At 43.8% G+C, this 19,473-nt stretch overlaps 1 protein-coding gene across 8 annotated transcripts in view; it reads left to right on the top strand.

Moving 5' to 3' along the window:
• Positions 1-19,473, top strand: part of fbrsl1 (fibrosin-like 1) — a 244,229-nt gene that overhangs the window by 217,592 nt on the left and 7,164 nt on the right. For 5 of the 8 annotated variants that reach the window (XM_026342356.1, XM_026342354.1, XM_026342357.1 and 2 more), the window contains 7 exons: positions 10,277-10,697; positions 11,475-11,734; positions 13,634-13,884; positions 17,330-17,380; positions 17,580-17,675; positions 18,949-19,020; positions 19,184-19,213. In XM_026342356.1, the coding sequence (XP_026198141.1) occupies positions 10,277-10,697; positions 11,475-11,734; positions 13,634-13,884; positions 17,330-17,380; positions 17,580-17,675; positions 18,949-19,020; positions 19,184-19,213 (1,181 nt within the window). Of the gene's footprint in view, positions 1-10,276; positions 10,698-11,474; positions 11,735-13,304; positions 13,466-13,633; positions 13,885-17,329; positions 17,381-17,579; positions 17,676-18,948; positions 19,021-19,183; positions 19,214-19,473 lie in introns of all 8 variants that reach the window. The other 3 variants (XM_026342360.1, XM_026342359.1, XM_026342355.1) reach the window with 2 other exon arrangements.

Genomic DNA, 19,473 nt, shown 5'->3' with positions numbered 1-19,473 from the left:
GCCATTCTGGCCTTTCAATGCACACGCTTGCTCCTCCTCGCTTTGTCTGCGTCTGTATGCCGTGGTGGCACATACAGACGCAGGCCTCTCACACACCAAATAATTCATTTAATTTTTTTACAGTGTAGTCTTTTTTTGTTGTTTCTTTGCACATACTTTTTTTTTTCCACTCACTGTTATGTCTGTTCTGTCTTCTTTTCTTTAAATGTATGCTATGCATATGTGTGAAAATGACCTGAAACCTGAACCTCAGCCTCACCTACCAAACCATGAGTTCACTAAGTCATTTAGTATAAACTAAGGTCTTGTGTAGTAAGGGGGTTATTAAGCAGCGAGTGAGGAAATCAGAGGCTCCCCGACAAAGGCGAAACTTTTTGGCAGATGAGCTGCAGCCCCTGCAGTTAGCTGATCAACTTGTGAAACACAAGTTTAATCAAATCTCGACAGGATAAACACAAGGGCTGAAATGGAAGTTAAAATGGATGTAGGCTGCTTGTTTTTTGTTATGTTTTGTTTTTTGGGGGGATAAAGGAAAAAATTTAGACAGAATAACTCTAGAGAGCAGTTGTAGCTCTCATCACATCTTCTGTCTAATCTTAATCCTCCTCCTCCTCCAATGAAGGCACAGCCAGCTGCAGTGTGGAAGGCATTTTCATTGTTTACTTGTGAGAATACATGACCAGCGTCTTATCATTGCTGTCAGGCCTGAAATGTAAAGCGTGTCGTCTGTGATCCCTTGCAGGTTTTCTTGTTTTTAATCCTTTATTCCCAGCTCCAGTCATTCTGCCAGCAAGGGTGGGTTTTTCCCCCGCCCTGCATTTGTTTGAAGATCCCAGTTCTCCGTTATGTGCTTTTTAAGCTCATCTGTGTTGAGCAGTTCAGAGCCAATGTTGTTTGCAGATGAGGCTGTAACGCTCATTGACAAAGCCAGATGGTAGGCGATTGTGGCCAAACACGACACTTGGATAATGTACAATCGCTGGCAACGGGACAATCGTCAGCCTAGATGGATATTACAAACATGCTTGTAATGGATTGGACATTTTGGGAAGCAGTTCACAGAGGCTTATAAAGATGGGAAAACCATTGCCAGGAACAGAACGAATGTAAAATGCTTCAGATTCCATGACGGACAAGGACATCCATGCATCAGAAGAATGTGCCAGAGAGGATTTGGGTGGAGAAAAGGAGGTGAACCCAGGAAACATGATCCCAAATCAAACAGAAATATCAGCCTGCCATATAAAGTATTATCCAAGTATTTCCAGATGGGTGGTCTCTACCACTGTTTATTCAGTATTTCGGTTCTCCATACCTTTCCAGCATTAGCATATTAGCATCCATGTTTCTGTCAACAGCTTATCAGAAGCCACTTTGTCTACAAGTAATACCACAGACTTGGACCAGTATGGTATATCTGACAGAGGGCTGGGTTTGGCTAGGCTTGCGATACAACCCAGGTAATACCCTTGATGCTCTACACATGGTGAAAGCAGTAACCCGACATGCACTGCTGAGAAAGGGCTTGTGTTCGGTCCTGTATTTCACTGGACCTGTGCACCATTAATCGTCCCAGTGTTTGTTAACAGACAGGCGGTAATTCGCTGAGACACAGGGGCCTGTTTTTTGGCCGTTTCAGGGGTGGTTTTAAAAAAAATATGCACAGTGTGGTCTCCTCCAATATTCAAGCGGTCATCTGTTTGGCTGTTGTTTTTGGCTACTGGTGAATTCTCTGCACTAGGCCCTGGTGATGGGGCCTCTAATGGCCTCTGACTGACTGTAATACCCCATTCAGCAGAGCATGGGCTCCAACCTCCCTGGCTGTTGGGTTAATGCTGCTGTGTTGAGCAGCAGGACTGGGATTTCACTGCTGTTTACTTTGGGAAGAAGCACGGGATATTGTTCCAAAGCCATAGACCCTTGGAGAAGTGTGTATAGAGCTTCAGCAGCATTATAGACTGATACATGCTCTTGCTGATATTAGCCTAAGATCAGTTTTTTCCATTTCAGTATGATGCAGTTCGATAATTATTACAGTCGATTTTGGTATTCCAAAATATAGCATTTCTGGATGTTGTTGACATGAAAAGGTCATTTTTAAATTTATGTAGTAGCACAACCAAATACCTGTCATGTTCAGACTCCAAAATGATCAGCACTGGTATTGACCGTCACAAAAACATCTGTTGAAGCCTTACAGTGACGAATTGTAATCAAAATCATGGCTCTCCTTGCTTTTGGAAAAGATCAATATACAGCTATTGCCAACCCTAATGATACGGGTATTGACTCATCAACTGTTAAGTGTGGGGCACGTGCTAAAGTGCCCCGGGCTTCTTATCAGCTGCAGCACACTGTATTAGTGGGCCAGGTTGGCGTAGCAATGACCTAATCCTGGTAGCAGGTGCCACTGTAGCTGAGGTAGAGTGGACATGTTTTTTGGGGAGGATGAGCCATCTGGGTCTTGATATTTTATGGTGCTTAAAACACACTCTCAAGTGTGACAGTCCCAGCACTTACCTTTTAGCTGCACACAATAATCTAAGTGCTGGCTGCTAAAGGGAGAGAGAAGGCTTTCGGGAGAATTTACAGGGTTTGATGTGGTGTGGAGCCTCCGCTTCGACATGGATTCATGAAACAGTCAGACACACTCGGTGGTTTGATTTTGATTCTTCTAACTCTTTCAGTGTTTTTGTCATCTGCAGTCTGAAATATGTCGAGCAGAAAGAAAAGTGTGTTTGTTTTGTTTTGTTTTTGTTTTTTGCTTTTGTGCCAGACTGCCTTGCTTGACACTTTTCTGAGGCCTTGTGTTGTTGTTGTTGGTTTTTTTTTTCCTGGTGTAGTCTGTTTCATCTCGCAAGTGATTTGGCTCGTTTCTGAGTCCAATTTCGCTCCCGTTTCACCGTGCACCCCCCCCCACCCCCACTCTCTTCACAGACAAACTCACATTCACACATTTCCCCAAACTGATACGCCGCCTTCACACTCCAAACAAATCAATTCTTCACTTGCCGTGCTTGGAACACCACAGTGAAATGCGTCAGCTCATAGCAGCCTTGAAGACGTGCAGGCTGTTGTTAATGTTCCTTGTCCACAAAGGCTCAAGAAGGCCAGACCTAGATTCTCCTCCACATATGTGCGTGTTGCTACCTGCGTGTATGTGTTAGCAGCAGGTCAGGATCCAGGCCTTGCCTCCATTAGTTTACCTGACACAACTCCCTGCCCTCTGTTCCTTCTCCCCTCACCTCTGCCTTATTAACTCACCTCTTTCTTCCCCACTCTAGGTCACTTAATCCCTCTTCCTCAGTCATGCCCTCTTTCTCTAATCTAGAATGATGAATGGGTTGCAAGGAAGGACAGCGAATGTTTGTGAACCTGATACACCCTCCAATTGTGATTCTTTTTCTGCGGTGATGGAGAACATGGTGATTGGGAGACAGAGGGGAGTGATTTTGTGGAAGCTTTTGTTTGTGTTTGTCTAACTAAGCTCCATATAAGAGCTATTTCAAACATCTCCACCTCAGCCCTCCAAGTGTGTCATCAGCCCCAAACATGTATTTTACCCCACCCCCCACTTCTCACCCCACTGATAATAGAAAACCTATACAAGTACAAGATTTCAGATATCACAAGGTCTGACTGCTGCAGAATAAAAGGCTTGTAGCTCATGAGAACGCAGCTCTTTTGGCATGTAGCCATTAACAGGGGGAAAATGGCAGCTCTAGTCTAGTCTTCAACAGCTGCTGGGTCTCCATCTGTAAGCCTAATTACCCAGCAGCACCCCAGGAGCAGCTCAGCAGCAGGATCCTCCTATAGAAGAGGCATTGATTACATCAGTGGGTCTATACTGGACAGTGTGTTTCCCTGGGGGCCTGCAGATATGTGAAACCTAAGTCAAAGCACTTTAATGCACACTGGGGTGCTATCTTTAGACAAATAGTCCATGCTAAGATCTTTTCTTACGGCATCCTTCCTCTCAGTGAGGGAAAGTTCACATTGTGGATTCTATATATATCTACTGTATAACGGGAAATAAAAAATTCCAAATAGATTTCAAACTAGAGCACTAGTGTAAGTAAAATACCTTTGGGTTTTGAACAATAGTCTGAGGAAAATTGGAACGCTGAACTAGGTACAGTATTTTTGCTGTGTGCTCTTTTTGTGGTTACCCATTGGTACTGTAATGCGGACCGGTTTTAGTTTATTATGTGTTGTGTCCTATACTAACTAGCACTTGGAAAAGCTAGCTGCATCAGCATTCTTAGCTGTCAGAGGATATTATGACATTATGAAAATGACTTCTGTATTTGCATGAAGCAGGTGAGTAGCTACGGCCACGTCTATGTCAAAACCACAGCTTTTGATACTCATACCGATAAACCCCTGTATCTGCACTTGAGGAAATACGATATGTCAGCAAAGATGTTTGTCCTACCCCTTTCATGGTATTAAATTGCAATGGCTGCATATGTCTAAACAGTGAATGAGGTATGGTGCACGGTTCAGAGCTGTCAGCTTCCAATTGTTGCTTTGCTTTAAGAGTGGAAATGGAGATGGAGGAGGAGGAGGTAAAGAAAAACATGCAGGCTCTTTCAGCCCACTGTCATGCCACTTAGGATTTGTTGAAGGATTTTCACCCAGCCATTTTCTTTCCATTGAGAAGTAATCAGTACGGCACTGAAAGATAATATTATATCCACTTAGAGGCATGTGGGCTTCAATCATGTTCATACATGAAATGAGGCTGGAAAGCAGTGTCTCTGTTTACATTGCTCCCTCAATTTCTGCTTAGACTTGAATCCCATTCTCAGTAGATTGCAAGCCAGCTGGTGGGCTAGGTAGAGGATGCTATCCTGTGGGGCACAAAAGTTATACCGGTGCTATGTGAGTTTAAGTAAAGCTGGCATGCTGCTCACATGCTACAGCCTGTGTTGAACTCCTTGGAATCCTTGTGGAGAGACTCTGAAAAGGTCTTAAAGGTATTGGAAGCAAAGGGAGGCAGCCACCGTCCTCCCACTACTGTGTCGTCATGTGGGAAGCAGGAGTACTTTATTAGAAGTGGCAGGCGTTGTCTCCAGTCACCTCGATAATTGCAGCACCACGTCCACTGCCGTAATCAATTGAGACAGCTGCTGCTGCGGCGTTCAAGTCCATCAGGCAGGCGTGTCATGCTAATTAATGAAATGATAAGGCTAGTGCTCACAGCATTGCACAAATAACTCCTGAAGGCTCCCCCTCTTTTCAACACACAATCCTCAAAGTTTAGATCAACCCCCACACCCCCTCTTCCTGCCCTTTGGCTGTCTGTCCACAGTGGCCTCAGGGTAAGGAGGGTCACCAAGGTCGGTGATGGGTCAATGACAGCGAAAGGGGTCAAATTCCAGGCTGGCAGGGTGGGCCATGTCAGAGGAGCCATTAGACTTTAGCTTTTCCGTTGAAAGTTCAAAGATGTTTGCTCTTTTATTTAGGACAGGCCAGCGTCACTGACCTTAGACGACCTGACTGTGTTCATAAGAAGCTGAGACTGACTGCCCCAAGTCCACATGAGCTCTGCTAGCTCAACAGGGGGATGTGTAATTGAAGTAGTTCTGGGAGGAAAAGGAAGTGAGTATAGAGTTGTCCTGCATCTCTGCTGCTCATTAGTGACAGGTTTAACATTACTAAGGTTTAACATTGCTGTTAGAGGACCATTAAACCGCATACTGTATGACAAAAGGATATAGACAGTGAACATGTAGACCTCTGCCTTTTCTTTTTGATTTGAAGATGTGCTCCCCGCCATTTGCCTCCCATCCACAACATTGGCATATGTGCCAAGAGAGGTGAATGGCATACGTGTCCTGCACCATATGGCCGGAGTTTGAATCCGGGTCCAATGTGCACAGGAAAAACTGATTCATCCTGTAGCTTGAGCTGCCAGCTCTCAGAAGTGAACATTGGGTTCTCGATTTATGCCTGGGCTTTGACTGTAAACGTGTTACAGCTTAACACCCCTCCCCGTTCTCCTGCCATCTACTCCTTTTGTCAGCTGCGTCGAAGAAACCGAGAGAAATAATTGAAACGTGCCAGCTGTCCCCACTCTTTAGCTATCTTGGCCAGCTTTCTCCTCGTCCACTCCCCCATTAACATCTCTGAGTGATTTGCAAAAACGTCGCCTTGGCTCCCCTCGTTACCAGCTTGGAGATGCTCGAGGCAGATTAAATAGTGTGAGGGAAAGCAAGACATGCAAATTTCTCCTATGATTTTATTATTAGCACAATGATTCAACATTGCTCAGGCCTTCTGTTCCTCTCATACAAAATCATTTGTTGAAATCACCCTGCCTTTTTTTTTTTTTTATGAGTGAATACCTCACTGCAATGAAGTGTTGATTGGCAAGACTGCGGTTTCCTGCCTTCTGCCAGTATCTGTTATAGCCATCTTCCACAGTCACTCACTTGTGAGCTAAGCCTTGGCGCTGTGCAGATTGCTTGTCTAGAGAGGTACAAAAACCAAATCATTGTGAGCTCAACCGTCAAGAGCAGCAGAATATTCTGTCAACCAGAGCCAGCGGGAGACGGATCAAGGCAGCATGCATTCTCACATACCTTCTGCATCCTCCAACGTCTTTCAGCAGATATGCCGCTTTATTTAAATATCTGTCTGTTCATGTCCCTATTTTATCAGTGCCCTGACTGTTTATGCTTTGGCAGAGCCATGAAGGGAGTGAACCGCAGTGTTTGCCTAGTAAATGAGAACACCCAGTAGCCTTAAGCTTCCCTTAGTCCCCAACCCCCCCGTCACAGGGACAATTTGCATACCCTCGTATCTAATCTGAAATGGTTTTTTGCATACAGGTTCTATTTCCCTGGCAGTTGTATTTACTGGTATCAGTGTCAGCAGTGAGCAGGTAATTTATGTATCACACTGATTTGCATGCACAGCATTCGTTTGCTGAGGGTTTTTGTTGGAGGCCGAATGAGAATATTCTCTAGGGCCCTCATCTCATTCACAAGGTCTTTAGGTCTATTTGCAGATAGCCAGGTGTGTATTTAAAATAAAATGGGTGGAAAAAAGCTTTAAAGCAAATGCTTTTTAGAGTGTTCAGTTTTGCAACTCACAGCATATGAGAGCAAAAGTGTGCCATGCTGTGCTTTGGGGCTTCTGTCCTGTGTTCTTGACGTGACACGTGTCAACAGAACATGCTTCAGAGGGGTCTCCTTATTGAGGCCTCTTGCATAATGACATTAAGCTCATCCTTGTCCAGCTCAGGGCCAAGCCATTTTAGACTGGTCCAAGTCATTCCAAGCTGGGCCATCTGGCTGTGTAAAGGCCACATAGGACTAGATCGGTGCCAGCTCTCCAGATGTTCCACAGGGACGAACAGGGTCACAAGTGAAGGATATCGGAGGCAGGAACAGCTGTGTAGCGACACTGTGTTCACCTCAGATTCCCCACTGGACACATCAGTCATCACTAGTGAATCCCAGTGGCATGTTGTCCGCCTGCTACCTTAGTCCCTCTGTCCCTCTTCTCTCAACCCCTCCAACCCCCAGCCAATATCACTGCAAACCCAGACGCGTGCACATAGAGAAAGGCCCAATTCCCCTGAGTCAGCAGGGCCACAGGAACAACTATAAAAAAGATCAATACTGGGATGAGATGTCATCTGGTGAGCAGACCTGCCAACACCCCCCTAGGGAATGTCCCTGCCCCCTTGGTGCACTAACCCAGCTAACAGGAGACGTGGGCTGCCACCCCCCTCCGCCGGGCTGCCCTCCAACCTGCCTGACTTACTCACACCATCTGCTCAGGTTTGCGGGGCAGGGCTTGAGGACAGCACATTTTTTGTACAGACACTCGTATGGCATTTGTTTCACATGACTGCCTGTGGCTTGCCTACTGTTTTCTTCAGTATGTGATTGCAGGGAAAGCGTGTTCTGAGGAACAAGAGGAACAAAACAAGGCAGAATTTGTCAGTTCATTGAAAAGCTTGAAACTGCAGTTGACAGTTGAGCGGTTTGCAGTGAGGCGACAGTGTTTGTTGAAAAACAGCAGTGATTGAATCTTGAATTTTGCTACATATAGGCCTTAGGTGACATGTGTCAGAGAGGTATCCCTGTCAGTCTGTTATCGCTGCGTGTTGGTTTATTCTTAAAATGGCTGCTGCTGAAACATGCTGAAGTATAGTGAAAAGGTCTAGTAGGTAAGACTATTAGCAGTAAAATCATATTCTACCACCAGTTAAAAAAGGCAAGCACACATTAACACTGTATATATACTTACATACAATACATCCCATTCTGGTACGTTGCCATTGATTATGAAGCAATTAAGTAATTTGACTTACTGATCATATTCATGATGATTTTTTTGTTTTGCTTTGTGGCTATAGCTGCTCGTACAATACACTCACACAGAAAGGTTTTTTGGAATTTCTTTTTTTTTTTTTTTTTGTGAAGCCAATTTCTGGTGTGTGTACTCGTGCATGTGTGTCTGTGTGTTAGCAGTTTTAATGAGGGACGGGTTGGTCTGAGCTGATACCTCCCGGCCTCCATTACAGTCCATTAGAATCATCATTAAGACAACCCAGAGCTCGCTGTGGCCCTGGCTTCCCAGCATTAGTATTAGAACACCGTCTCTATCTCCTAGTGGTTGTAGTGAGACTTCCTTCAGTATCACTCGCCTCGCATTGTGTCTCGGAGAACAGGTTGCCACGGCAACATCACCCAACGGCGACATTTCGACTGTGGATATTTGCTTCTTCGCCTCTGTTTGTCTGTATGTGCCTGTCTTTCTGTCTGTGCCTTCAGTCTTCCTCTTTTTCTTTCGCTTGCAGGAACGAGAGTCTGACAGTTTAATCCAAATCCCAGACCCCTATAAATCTGGAGGTCTATATACGCCCGGACCCCAGAATTCATTTGAAAATGGTGACACCTTAGCCAGCCCCAGTTCTCTCATAAAATGCAAGGAGCGGGCAGGGGGAGCTCAACAAATAAAACAATAAAAGCTCTACCCTTTCTTTTTATTGTTCCTTTTACGGGTGTTAGGATCCTTGAAAGATTAAGCAGGCTGTTAATAGAGACTGGATATTCCATTAATGGGCTGCATGTCGAGTTCTCACTGGTATGACAGCAGCTCCCGGCTCTCATTCTCATTTTTTGTTACCGTCGAGAGTGCCCGTGGAGCTTTTTTAATTGAGGCGCTAGTAAGCCCTCTGACTGAAGTACTGCTGCATCTTAGCTTAGATTAGAGCCGCTTAGAGAGCCTCATCTCCACCAGGCTGTCTTCTCTCTTCTTTCTCTATCTGTGTATGAACACTTTCTTTCTCTGATATATTTTTTGTGTGTGTGCATGTGATGTTTCATGCATAAGAAATTTCCACCACTAGTGGCTTTGATTAGTTCAGAAGCAAAAGTAGTTTTTCTTTCTGTTGTAGTTGTAGGACTACCATCTCCACAAACTCTGTTTCTCTGTGCCACCTTTTCCTTTTGTTATAACTCTGCGAAACGCAGATCACCAAATATTTTTTTCTTTTTTATTTCATAAGTGCTTTGAGATTCTTTGTGTGTGTGAAAGGTGTTGAGATGCTGCATTTTCTGCCACTTTCATTTTCAGCATATAATTACAGTCATTAAATTGCAACAGCCTAAGTATGAAAAGTCGTTGTTCGGTGGAATGCTGATTATAAAAGCTTCTTGTCTGCTGAAAAGACCCCTGATGAATGGTAAAGACAAAGTGACCGAATTCAGAGTGCTTTGCTGTGGTTTCCCAAATCCTCTGAAAGATCAGGAAGGGAGGATAGAAAGGCGCAGTGGCAGAGAGGCCAAGATAAGGGGCCACGATCTCTCTTCACAGCACAATTGAAACATAATTATTTCATGCCAGATTGTGTGCTCAGCAAAGCCCTGAATAGGGGCCGACATTTAACTTTAATTAGCTGTGATTTATTCATACTGACTGGATCGCGGGAAGAAATTGGATCATCTGATTATAGTCAAGCATGAAAATGACCTGATTAAACACTTAATGGAACCTAGGGAGAGGGAAACAAGAGGAACCTTGGGCAGAAGACGCTGGGAGAACATTATAAAGTAGAAAAAGGAGCTGTGGTTGATTATGCAAACTCTTCTGAATACCCGCAGTGGCAAACATCTAGCGTTCTACGGCTATCTGTAGAAGACATGGGGTGCGTTTGAAGCAAATCACAAAATGTCTTGACATCTGAGCTGACTGTTACAAGACTAACGTCATTAGATGAACTTTCTTCTTACATTTCACTTTCTTTTCTTCTCAGGTGTGCCGACGAATGAGAGTCCTGAGTCTAAGACTGGTAGCTCAGCCAAAGTATCGGGGCTCCAGCGCAGCCAGGAGCAAAGCAACAGTGAGGTGCCCTTTGCACCACCCGTGCCCAGCCCCACCCCGGCTTCGGCACCTACGGGCTCCCCTGCCCCCGCTGCGGCAGCAGCGCCCCCAGAGCCTCCTAGGTTGCGACTCCCAACGCCACCTCCTCCCAGTGTCAAGAAGGAGCACCAACCTCCACCCCCTGTCCCTACCCCTCCCCTGTTGAGGGCTCCACCCCATCCCCAGTCCCACCCTCCTCACCCACTTTCACACCAGGAACCCCGTGTTCTTCCACCTCCACAGCACCACACACGGCCAGTAATCAGCCAGCAGTTGCATCACTCCCTTCAGTGCAGCAGCCTCCACGACATCAGGTAGGAGGCTACGAGCACATCTGGTTACAGACAGGGATGGACAGAGAGGACGCATTTGTCCTTAATTAAAAATGGCTGCACACTTAGAATTACACTTGTACACATCCTATATTGTAACTGTAACACACTGGTCAGTGATATATTGAGCCGGTCTTCAGCCTCAGTTGTCTAGATGAGGTATGTCTTTGTAAGGCTGCTAGAGATTTCATCTGGTGACAACAATGAAGGAGAAATTCAGTATCCTCTCAGCAGTCGTCACCCGACACTACCACTTTCCTTTAAAGCGTGCCTGCCTTTCTAGTGGAGACAGCAATAAATAAACTGTAGCAATTTCCAAATTGATATAACATATTTCAATGCAACAATATACTGTACAGTTCAGTACTCTACTCCGTTTTGACTGTTTTCATGCAAATATTGATTTTCTGCTGTACAACTTTGCAATAACCAGCTGTCAGATTTAATGTTTTTCATTGAGCATCACTCTGTTGCTGTACATACGCCACATTCAACTACTTCCTGTTTCACCTAATTTTCTCAGACACTTTATTTCTTATGTTGCAAAAGCAAAGTGTCAAGTATTATATCACTAAAATTGACCTAACACTGAGCTGGCAACAAAGCAACATGGACACAAAGATATTGCATGTAAATGAGCTGTGCAGCGTAGTTTTACATCCCCCATATCTTATGACTGAATAAATTAATACATGTACAGCAGGCTGTGTTAACTTTAATATTAATCTAGTGTTAATTTGTCTCCCATTTAATCTTCAGCCACAGCAGCAGTCCAGCGAGTCTTCCCAAACAGCACTTGCCCCCATCCCCTCACCACCACCTCAGCGGGCTCCCATCCTCAGCCCCCGCCTTGCCTCTGTCCATAGCCAATCTCTCTACCTCGCACTATTCCTCCCTTCGGAGCCCAGCCCATCGCCATCCGGCCATGTTTGCAACCCCAGCCACACTGCCTCCACCACCGACCTTACCGACCAACAGTTTAGTGGTGCCTGGGCACCCTGCCGGCACCCCCTATCCAGGTAAAGCCGCGCACCTCACATGCTAAATGGCAGCTTCAGAGTAGCTCCAGTATGTATTAGCATCCTTCCAGGTCACAAAGCTCATCTTTTCTTCCCTATTAGTTGCCAATGAGTGACCCAGACAGAAACTGTCTGTTCTTCTGATAGTAAACACTGAAGACACGCGACTTGGGAAGCATGTTGAAAATCTTTTTTATTGCACAGCAAACTGAATAATTTTTCATCCAGCAAGTTAAGAGGCTCTTTAAGTATTAGGAAATTGAATATGGTAATATCTTCACAGCAATGGTCAGTGTTTTAAATTAATAATAAGAGAAACAAATGGTTTGCTCTGAGACCTGGATGTGGGCTAAAACCTTAAGGCACAACCTGCGGCTGCGTTTGGAACAGACACTCGGAGAAGAAAACTCCTAGGGTATTTGGTATTTGAAAAGAAAAAAGCCAGTTTTTAATGTTAGATCTTTTTATTATTATTATTATTAGATTATCTACCTTTATTACATATCTTTAACAAACTAAAGTGATGCAAACAGTGGTTGTAGTTTGTGCCAATTTCTTTTCAGAAGTGGCCTTATCAAAAACATCTTTTAATATGTTTTTTATGTGTTTTAATTAGATCAAGAGATTTTTTAAAACATTTAGCCTTGGCAGTGTAAACTCACTAACTAGGATTGACCAATGATTTATCTGCCCTTCAAATCACAAAATACTAGTGATATGGTGTTGAAACTATTCAGGTGTTTATAAGTGATTTCCAATCTGGTAAGTGCACATTCATTACATTTCTTTTTTTTTTTTTTTATTCTACAGTACAGCGTGTATCTCTAAAGATGCACATGATCATTTTTATTCATTTATTTATTTATTTTTTCTTTACTTATTTTAATAATGCAATACAAAAGTCCGACATGTTTTTTGATTACCTATAGTACGTTCAGTATTCTTTATAGTCATTTAGTGCCACACATATCTCCAGTACCCAATAAATAATTTGATACAGTTCCAAAAGTTGCTTCTGGCATAAAATATCCACAGAATAGAAATCAACCTGTTTAAATGTAAAAAAAAAAATAAAAAACAAACAAAAACAAGTCATGTGCCAGGTCTTATTTTGTGGAGATCATCATACATCAATTTCTAAGATGGACTGTATTTATAGTACCTTAGAAGGTTGAAGGGGTGATGAGGTCACTAGAAAATGTCAGCTAACAACTGGACAGTCATTACAGCTGGAGAGCTCCTGAGCACATTGAAAGCAGCATTTGAAAAGTCCCATGTTTAAAAAAAAAAAAAGGCTCACTCAGCCAGCAATCTGACGCAACCTCAACAACCAGAATGCTGTTTTCTCGTGCCAACAATATGTGATTTGTAACGATTTGATAATGTGTTCAACAATTCCATCAAAACAAGCAATTTCATGCTGCGGTAAAAGGAAACAAATGTCTCCAGCAATGATGGGTGTCTCCACAAATATGTCAGAAATATGCCAGTTGTGCATAGATATTCTAGTGGAGGGCAAGAGTGTGTGTGTTTTCTGCTGGGATGACTCTTGGTTCTCTCTTGTCTTTAGATACCAGCCTGTTGATATCATTCAACCAACCAATCATGTATTGCCAGCCTCATTCGGGGATTCTGATTGGCACATTGTCACAGGCAACTCTCTTACCACCACCAATGAGTCCCCACGTAGAAAACCCTCACAGCATGAGCTGGAGAAACAGAGAATGCCAGGTGACTATTTTCTTTCTTCTCTTCTACCCTTGTTGTGAAGACTGACTGGGCGCTTGTGCCTTTTTTTTTCTTGTGTCCCCCCCAACCACTTCTCCCCGACCCCCTTTTTTTCTTTCTTTCTTTTTTTTTTTTTTTTTCTTTGGTTTTCCTCGCTCTCCTTTCTTGCAGAGCATGACCTCCTGAGGCAGGAGCTGAACAACCGTTTCCTGGTTCAGAGTTCAGAGCGGGGCAGGGGGCCGTCCGCCTCGCCGCTGGCCCCCGTGTCACTCCTGAGGGCCGAGTTTCACCAACACCAGCACATGCACCAGCACCAACACACCCACCAGCACACCTTCACGCCCTTCCCTGCCAGTCTGCCCCCGGCCGCCATCCTCACCCCGCCCACCGCACCCCCCATGGTGCGTACCCAAGCCAGAAATGTGAGGATAAGTAATAAAAAAAACAAAAAACGAAAAAGCTCCCACGACTTACCACCCACCCACCTGTCACCCCTCCCAACTTCCTCTTCAGTCAACTCCCTCCCCTTTTTTCTTTACCCCAAAATTCATGTCCCGTAGCTTTAGGACCCACTCCCTCATTAAAAATAAGACACCGCTCCCATTTGAATTGTGCGCTTTGATTTCTGCACACTTTTTTGCTACTGAAGTCTGAGACGAGAAGCTGGGAGCATCACATCTATTCCATTGTAATAAGAACAAATGCTGGACAGATATGGCCCACTGGCTGTCACCTACCTCTACATACACACAAATACACACACACACACACACACGCACACACACACACACACTCAAGCGCAACTAATAATTCACCCAGACATGTGCTAGCTGCTGCTCAGTTTGAACAAACTACTGAAGAACCAACTAAACATCTATATGTACTGTATATACACACATTCACTAATGCTCTGCAACTTCTTCCTCCATAAAGGATTTATATTTAAAAGTCGACATATTCTACATGTACTCTACAATATATTCTTACTTTTTATTGAGCCTGTTACCTGACACATGCCTTGTCATAGAAACTACGCTTCTCTTTCTTAACTTTGACATTTATCTTGCTGTTCCATGTTTGCTGAGGATCAAAAAGAGGAATTGCCTGAAGAAAGGCTTTTCAATTGTTTGCATATGGTTGTGTTTTAATGGTTTTGAATGTTTTTATTTGCCTGTTCACAGTGAGCAACAAGGGCGCCGTCAAATAGATCTGGTCAAATTCAAAGCCTAGCATTTGGTCAGATGACTTCATTGTAAGATGAAGGCAGGATTACATCACTGCAGAACTGCTTAGATAATGTTTCTAATTGCTTCCGTGCTTTGGCTGCCATCAAGCTGGAGATGATGGGGGGGGGGTCAAACACTGGCAGCTCTCAGATTAGTACATAGGAAAAAAAAAGAGGTTATGACTTTTCATTCATCATTTCAAATGTACAGCGACGTCTGACAGTCGATTGAGACAGGGGCCCCATTTGTAGCTTTTTGGCATTAGTCTAATAGATCTAATCCATCATGTCGTGACCTCTGATTAAGAGCCTGTGGTCCCATTAAGGCCCTGCTCCGAGATTATCCCCATCCTGTACATTAGAAATCAAAGCTCTGGTATTTATGGCCCAGTCTCAGATAAGTATAGAGACCGTTCAGTCCATTCCTCAGCCAACATGCATGCCCTTATCGGGTCTTTTGTTTATTTCGTGGTAGGACTTGCATACAGTCCACGGTCCTCTCTTTGAAGATGAAAGAGGCGATTTTTCCCCATCACACTAATGTTGGCATTATGTTCATGCCCCTCTGTCCCTTGTTGTAATACAATGGGATTTGAGACTACCATTAATGTCCTGCTGCTGTTTTTTTTTTCTTTAATTTGAAGTATGTTGTTACTTAACGTATGCGTATTCCCTCCCTTCCCACCATACAAAGGCTTTTTTTTTCCTTCTCCTTGTTGTATAGAGGGGCAGGAGTAACCATGATGATGTGGTTGTTTTTACTGTGTTTTGATGAAAAGCCAAACCAAGTACGGTCCAATTGTTCATCATCTCTCACTCTTTCTCTCTCTTTCCATCTTGTTCTCTCTCTCTTTTATATTTTGTCCCGCTCTCTAGACGCCCCATGTCATTTCAGCTATGTAACAGCCCTTGGCTAATGGCTGTAATTAATGAAATTATGAAGCCTCTATATTTGTTTATTGTTCAACGCCCTCAAGCAGCTGGCTCGCCAAATGGCAGCACTGAGTGTCTTTCGTACCCCGCCCCCTTGCCCCTGCCTTGTCTTTGGACAAGGAATATCCTTAATTGTTTTAAGATGAAATATTAAGCTTTAATTAGCCAAAGCTGTTTACTATAAAACTGTGACAGGCACCATAAATTACAAGGGCAAAGAGTTTTTGTTTTTTCTTTTTTATTTTTTACAAGGCCGTAAAGAGGCCAAAATCCCTCTCGCAGTGTCAGACATTAAACAGGCCGTGCCTTCGGAGATGCAGAGTAGCTGTTTAATGAGCTCGGAAGCTGGCTCGGCATTTCCTCTCAATAGGCTGTCTGTCTTTGATTTGGGTCCATTATCGCCCACAAACGGAGCCGCCAACACCATCGCTGCCGCTTCTGCCATTTCGAGCGCAGATGTGAATGGCCCTGCTTCACCAGAGAGCCCCTGACCCAAGCCCTGCGTTTCCACCAGCAGCTTAGCCAATCCTACACCCACCCCTCAGCCCTACACCTCAACCACCCGTGTCGCAGCACACGCGCACACAGAAACACTGATTCATAACCACTCATTTTCCTGTTTTATGTAAACCCAAAACGACTGCGCCTGCCAAGAGAGGTTTGGGAAAACACTCGCAAAAAGTACCTGCAAATGGTTTGTGTATTTGCGGAATAGGAATAAGTTACTGTCACTTGTAATTAGCCTATTTCAAAATAGAGAGCCAGTGCTGGGTTGCAAATAGAAACACAAAGTCCCCATTCATACTTGGGTTAACATTCTCTGTTCTCGCTCTCCCTCCTCTCCTTCTCAGCTTACTGACTTAAATTCCATGTGTTCAGGACGCGATTAGAGGCATTTCTTTTCTTATAATGTACAGTTTTTCTGTGGCACTTTACAAGCGAGATTTCATCTCGTAGGCACAAGCTCTGCCACAATAGGCATAGAGGTTTGCTCACATCAATTCAGTGTTATGTCAGTTTCATGCTGATCTGTCCTGAATTAGCTCCTAACTATTGCAAAATGCAAATCTGCTCAATTCAGTTTCAATCATGAAAGACAGACTGCTCACAGAAACAGAAGAGGTGCCATATATTCTTTTCATGATTTTATTCACAGAGAATTGGCCTGTTTTCCTGACTGAACCTCTTGTGGTTTGGTTTTCGAACACCCAAAACAAGCCTTTATGTCTCCACGTGCCCTCTCCAATCTATACCAATGGGGCTTGTTGTTAAAAGAAAAAAGCCATAGCAGTCAGAAGCAATTAGATTCACATTTCTGCAGATTTTCCAGTGAATAGAAACAACTGGTCTGGTTTTAAAATGGTCTGAAGCGGGGCCCCCACGCCCAACCTCTGTATGCTCAATTGAAAAATCATGCAGGCTGTCTTCATCTTGGCAGTCTGCTAAAGCAGTTGTATTGTTAGTAATTTAACTGCCTATCTGGCCACGCAGCATAAGTAAAACCATGACCGGTGCAAGCCAGCTGCTTTACTCCAGGGTCTATTTTTCCAGATCAAAGCCTTAATTATTAACAGTTACAGATGTTGATCATGTGTTTTGTTTCTGTCATAATGAGATGTTATTTTTAGGAAAGGCTTTTGCGTGAAATATTTTGGTCAATTAGATTCTATTCTGTGTTTCCTAATTCCTTTCTCTCTTATCTCTTGCAGTTCGACAAATACACCCCCAAACTGGACAATCCTTTCATCAGACATTCAAATGTGAGTTTCTGTGTCATTTGAATTTAAATGTATTATTTGCATTTGGCAAATCAAATATTTGACATATTTGAATGTTGCCATGAAAGCATTTATTGTGGCTGTGGTTTTGTGTGTACATAAGCTTGAGTCCTGTACGTTTTCTCTGTATGATTTTGTTTTGTGTCTTTTTGTGTCTCCCATCCTCCTCTTTTCTCCCCAGTTCTTCCCCTCCTATCCCCCCACCATGCCAGGCATGCCCCCGCTGCTTCCACACTCAGGACCCTTCAGCTCACTGCAAGGAGCCTTCCAGCCCAAGGTCAGCCCCAAATCCCTACCCACCATCTACAGACAGGCAGAGAATTTGAGGAAGCCACAAAAGAACTCATCAAACCTTGTACACAACTGAAACAAAAGCTCACTAATAGCACACAAAAGACAACCGATATTTTAAATGAGTTTACAGTTGGGATAAAAAATATGTATGTATGCACTGTATAAAATAGAGAAGTAAAAGAATGAACGTTTAGCTGACAAACTACTCAGTGAGCGGAGAAACATCAAACACTATCCCATCCCATTTGATTCTATTCTAGTACTGTGCCAGACTTGACTGGACCTGACCCAGGAACAGCACCATTTGCTGACCTGAGCTGTGACAGGCCGTAACAAACGATAAGAAAACAATGTCTGTGTTAAGGAGAAGCGAGGAGAGAAGATGCAGGGCTAGTGGGGATATAAGGTCTGAGAAGAGGTGGGAGGGTTTGAGTCTGTCTGGCAGATGCCCAGCGGCTGTGACCCAGTGTAAGCTACCAATCAAAGCTGGCCTAAATCCGCTATCCTTATTCCCAGCGGGCTCTGTCATGGGGGACCCTTTTGTCGAAGGCCCCTCCAGATGGTTCAAGGAACAGTTTTATGTGTCTAAAGCCCCAGCTAAGTATTCTTGGAGAGGAGCTTTGGGGGAAGGGCTTGGGATTTGTGTTTGTTTGTGGGGGGTGATGACTGAGGTCACACTGCAGGATATTCCTATCCCTGATGTTGGGATGGATTAATAAGACTGATCTATGCACTTGGGCTCCACCAACTTAAAGAGGAGTTCAGAGAGGTGGTAGTCTGGCACTGCTCTAAAGCTGCAGTTTTATCTTTGACGTCAGCTATATAGTAGCAGTGGATGAGGATTAGTGAGCTACTATAGTTGCCACTGAGGGGGTGTATATAAGGTTAGAGTAATGCAGACATCTCTAGCTCGCAGATTTTCTAGTGGTTTCTAAAGTTTGTTGCAAGAGAAAAAAATAAGATTTAGTTTCCGCACTGGTATGTTTGTGAACGTTTCTGTGGGGACATTGGAATTTGGAAAGTTACATTTTTATTCATTCTTCAAACTTAATATTTCATACAGAAGAAATTGTGAGTGAGGACACCTCAGTGTGGTGTTGAGAATCATTATATGAGGTTGAATGCATTATGTTATGCATGCATTACTATACACTATGTGACAAGTTTGGTTTCCTTTTTTGTTCACATAAGTGTTCTAATGTTGATCTGCCTGCTCACCGTGTATCTCTTCCCTTTTGTCTCTCCCTCTCTGTCAGGCGTCTAATCCCATTGACGTGGCAGCTCGACCCGGAGCAGTACCTCACACACTTCTACAGAAGGATCCACGGGTAAGCATCAGGCAAAGAGCAGAAACCAGTCTCCTCTCTCTGTTGCATGAACGTTGCTTTGAGACATTTACCCAACATGCCTGCAGAGCTTTGCAGCACTCCACATTTTAGCTGCCTATGTTTGTTGTTGTGGATGATAATGATTTTCTGTTTGTCCGTACAGATAACAGATCCATTCAGGACTTCTGTTAGGGTGAGTAGTTGCCTTACACATGTTTTGTTAAATGTTTCATCTCTCTGGCCAGGCCACAAAGTTTAAAACTACAAATTCTTCAACAATCCCTGCAGGGGATTTTGGCTGCATTTAAGGTTAGCTTTGAGGACTCTATTTGGTTAAAGTCAGGGTTAGAATTTCTCAATCCGTTGCCTCGTTGAAAATTCTGATGAGCTCCCACTTTGTAGTTTGGCCAGAAAATCTAAATGCCAGAATCCATTTTTAGCTCCCCGTATCAA

The sequence above is a fragment of the Anabas testudineus genome, chromosome 9, assembly GCF_900324465.2.
Source record: "Anabas testudineus chromosome 9, fAnaTes1.2, whole genome shotgun sequence".
NCBI lineage: Eukaryota > Metazoa > Chordata > Actinopteri > Anabantiformes > Anabantidae > Anabas > Anabas testudineus.
The sequence above is the reverse complement of the archived record's forward strand: the minus strand, read 5'-3'. Positions and strand labels throughout refer to the sequence as shown.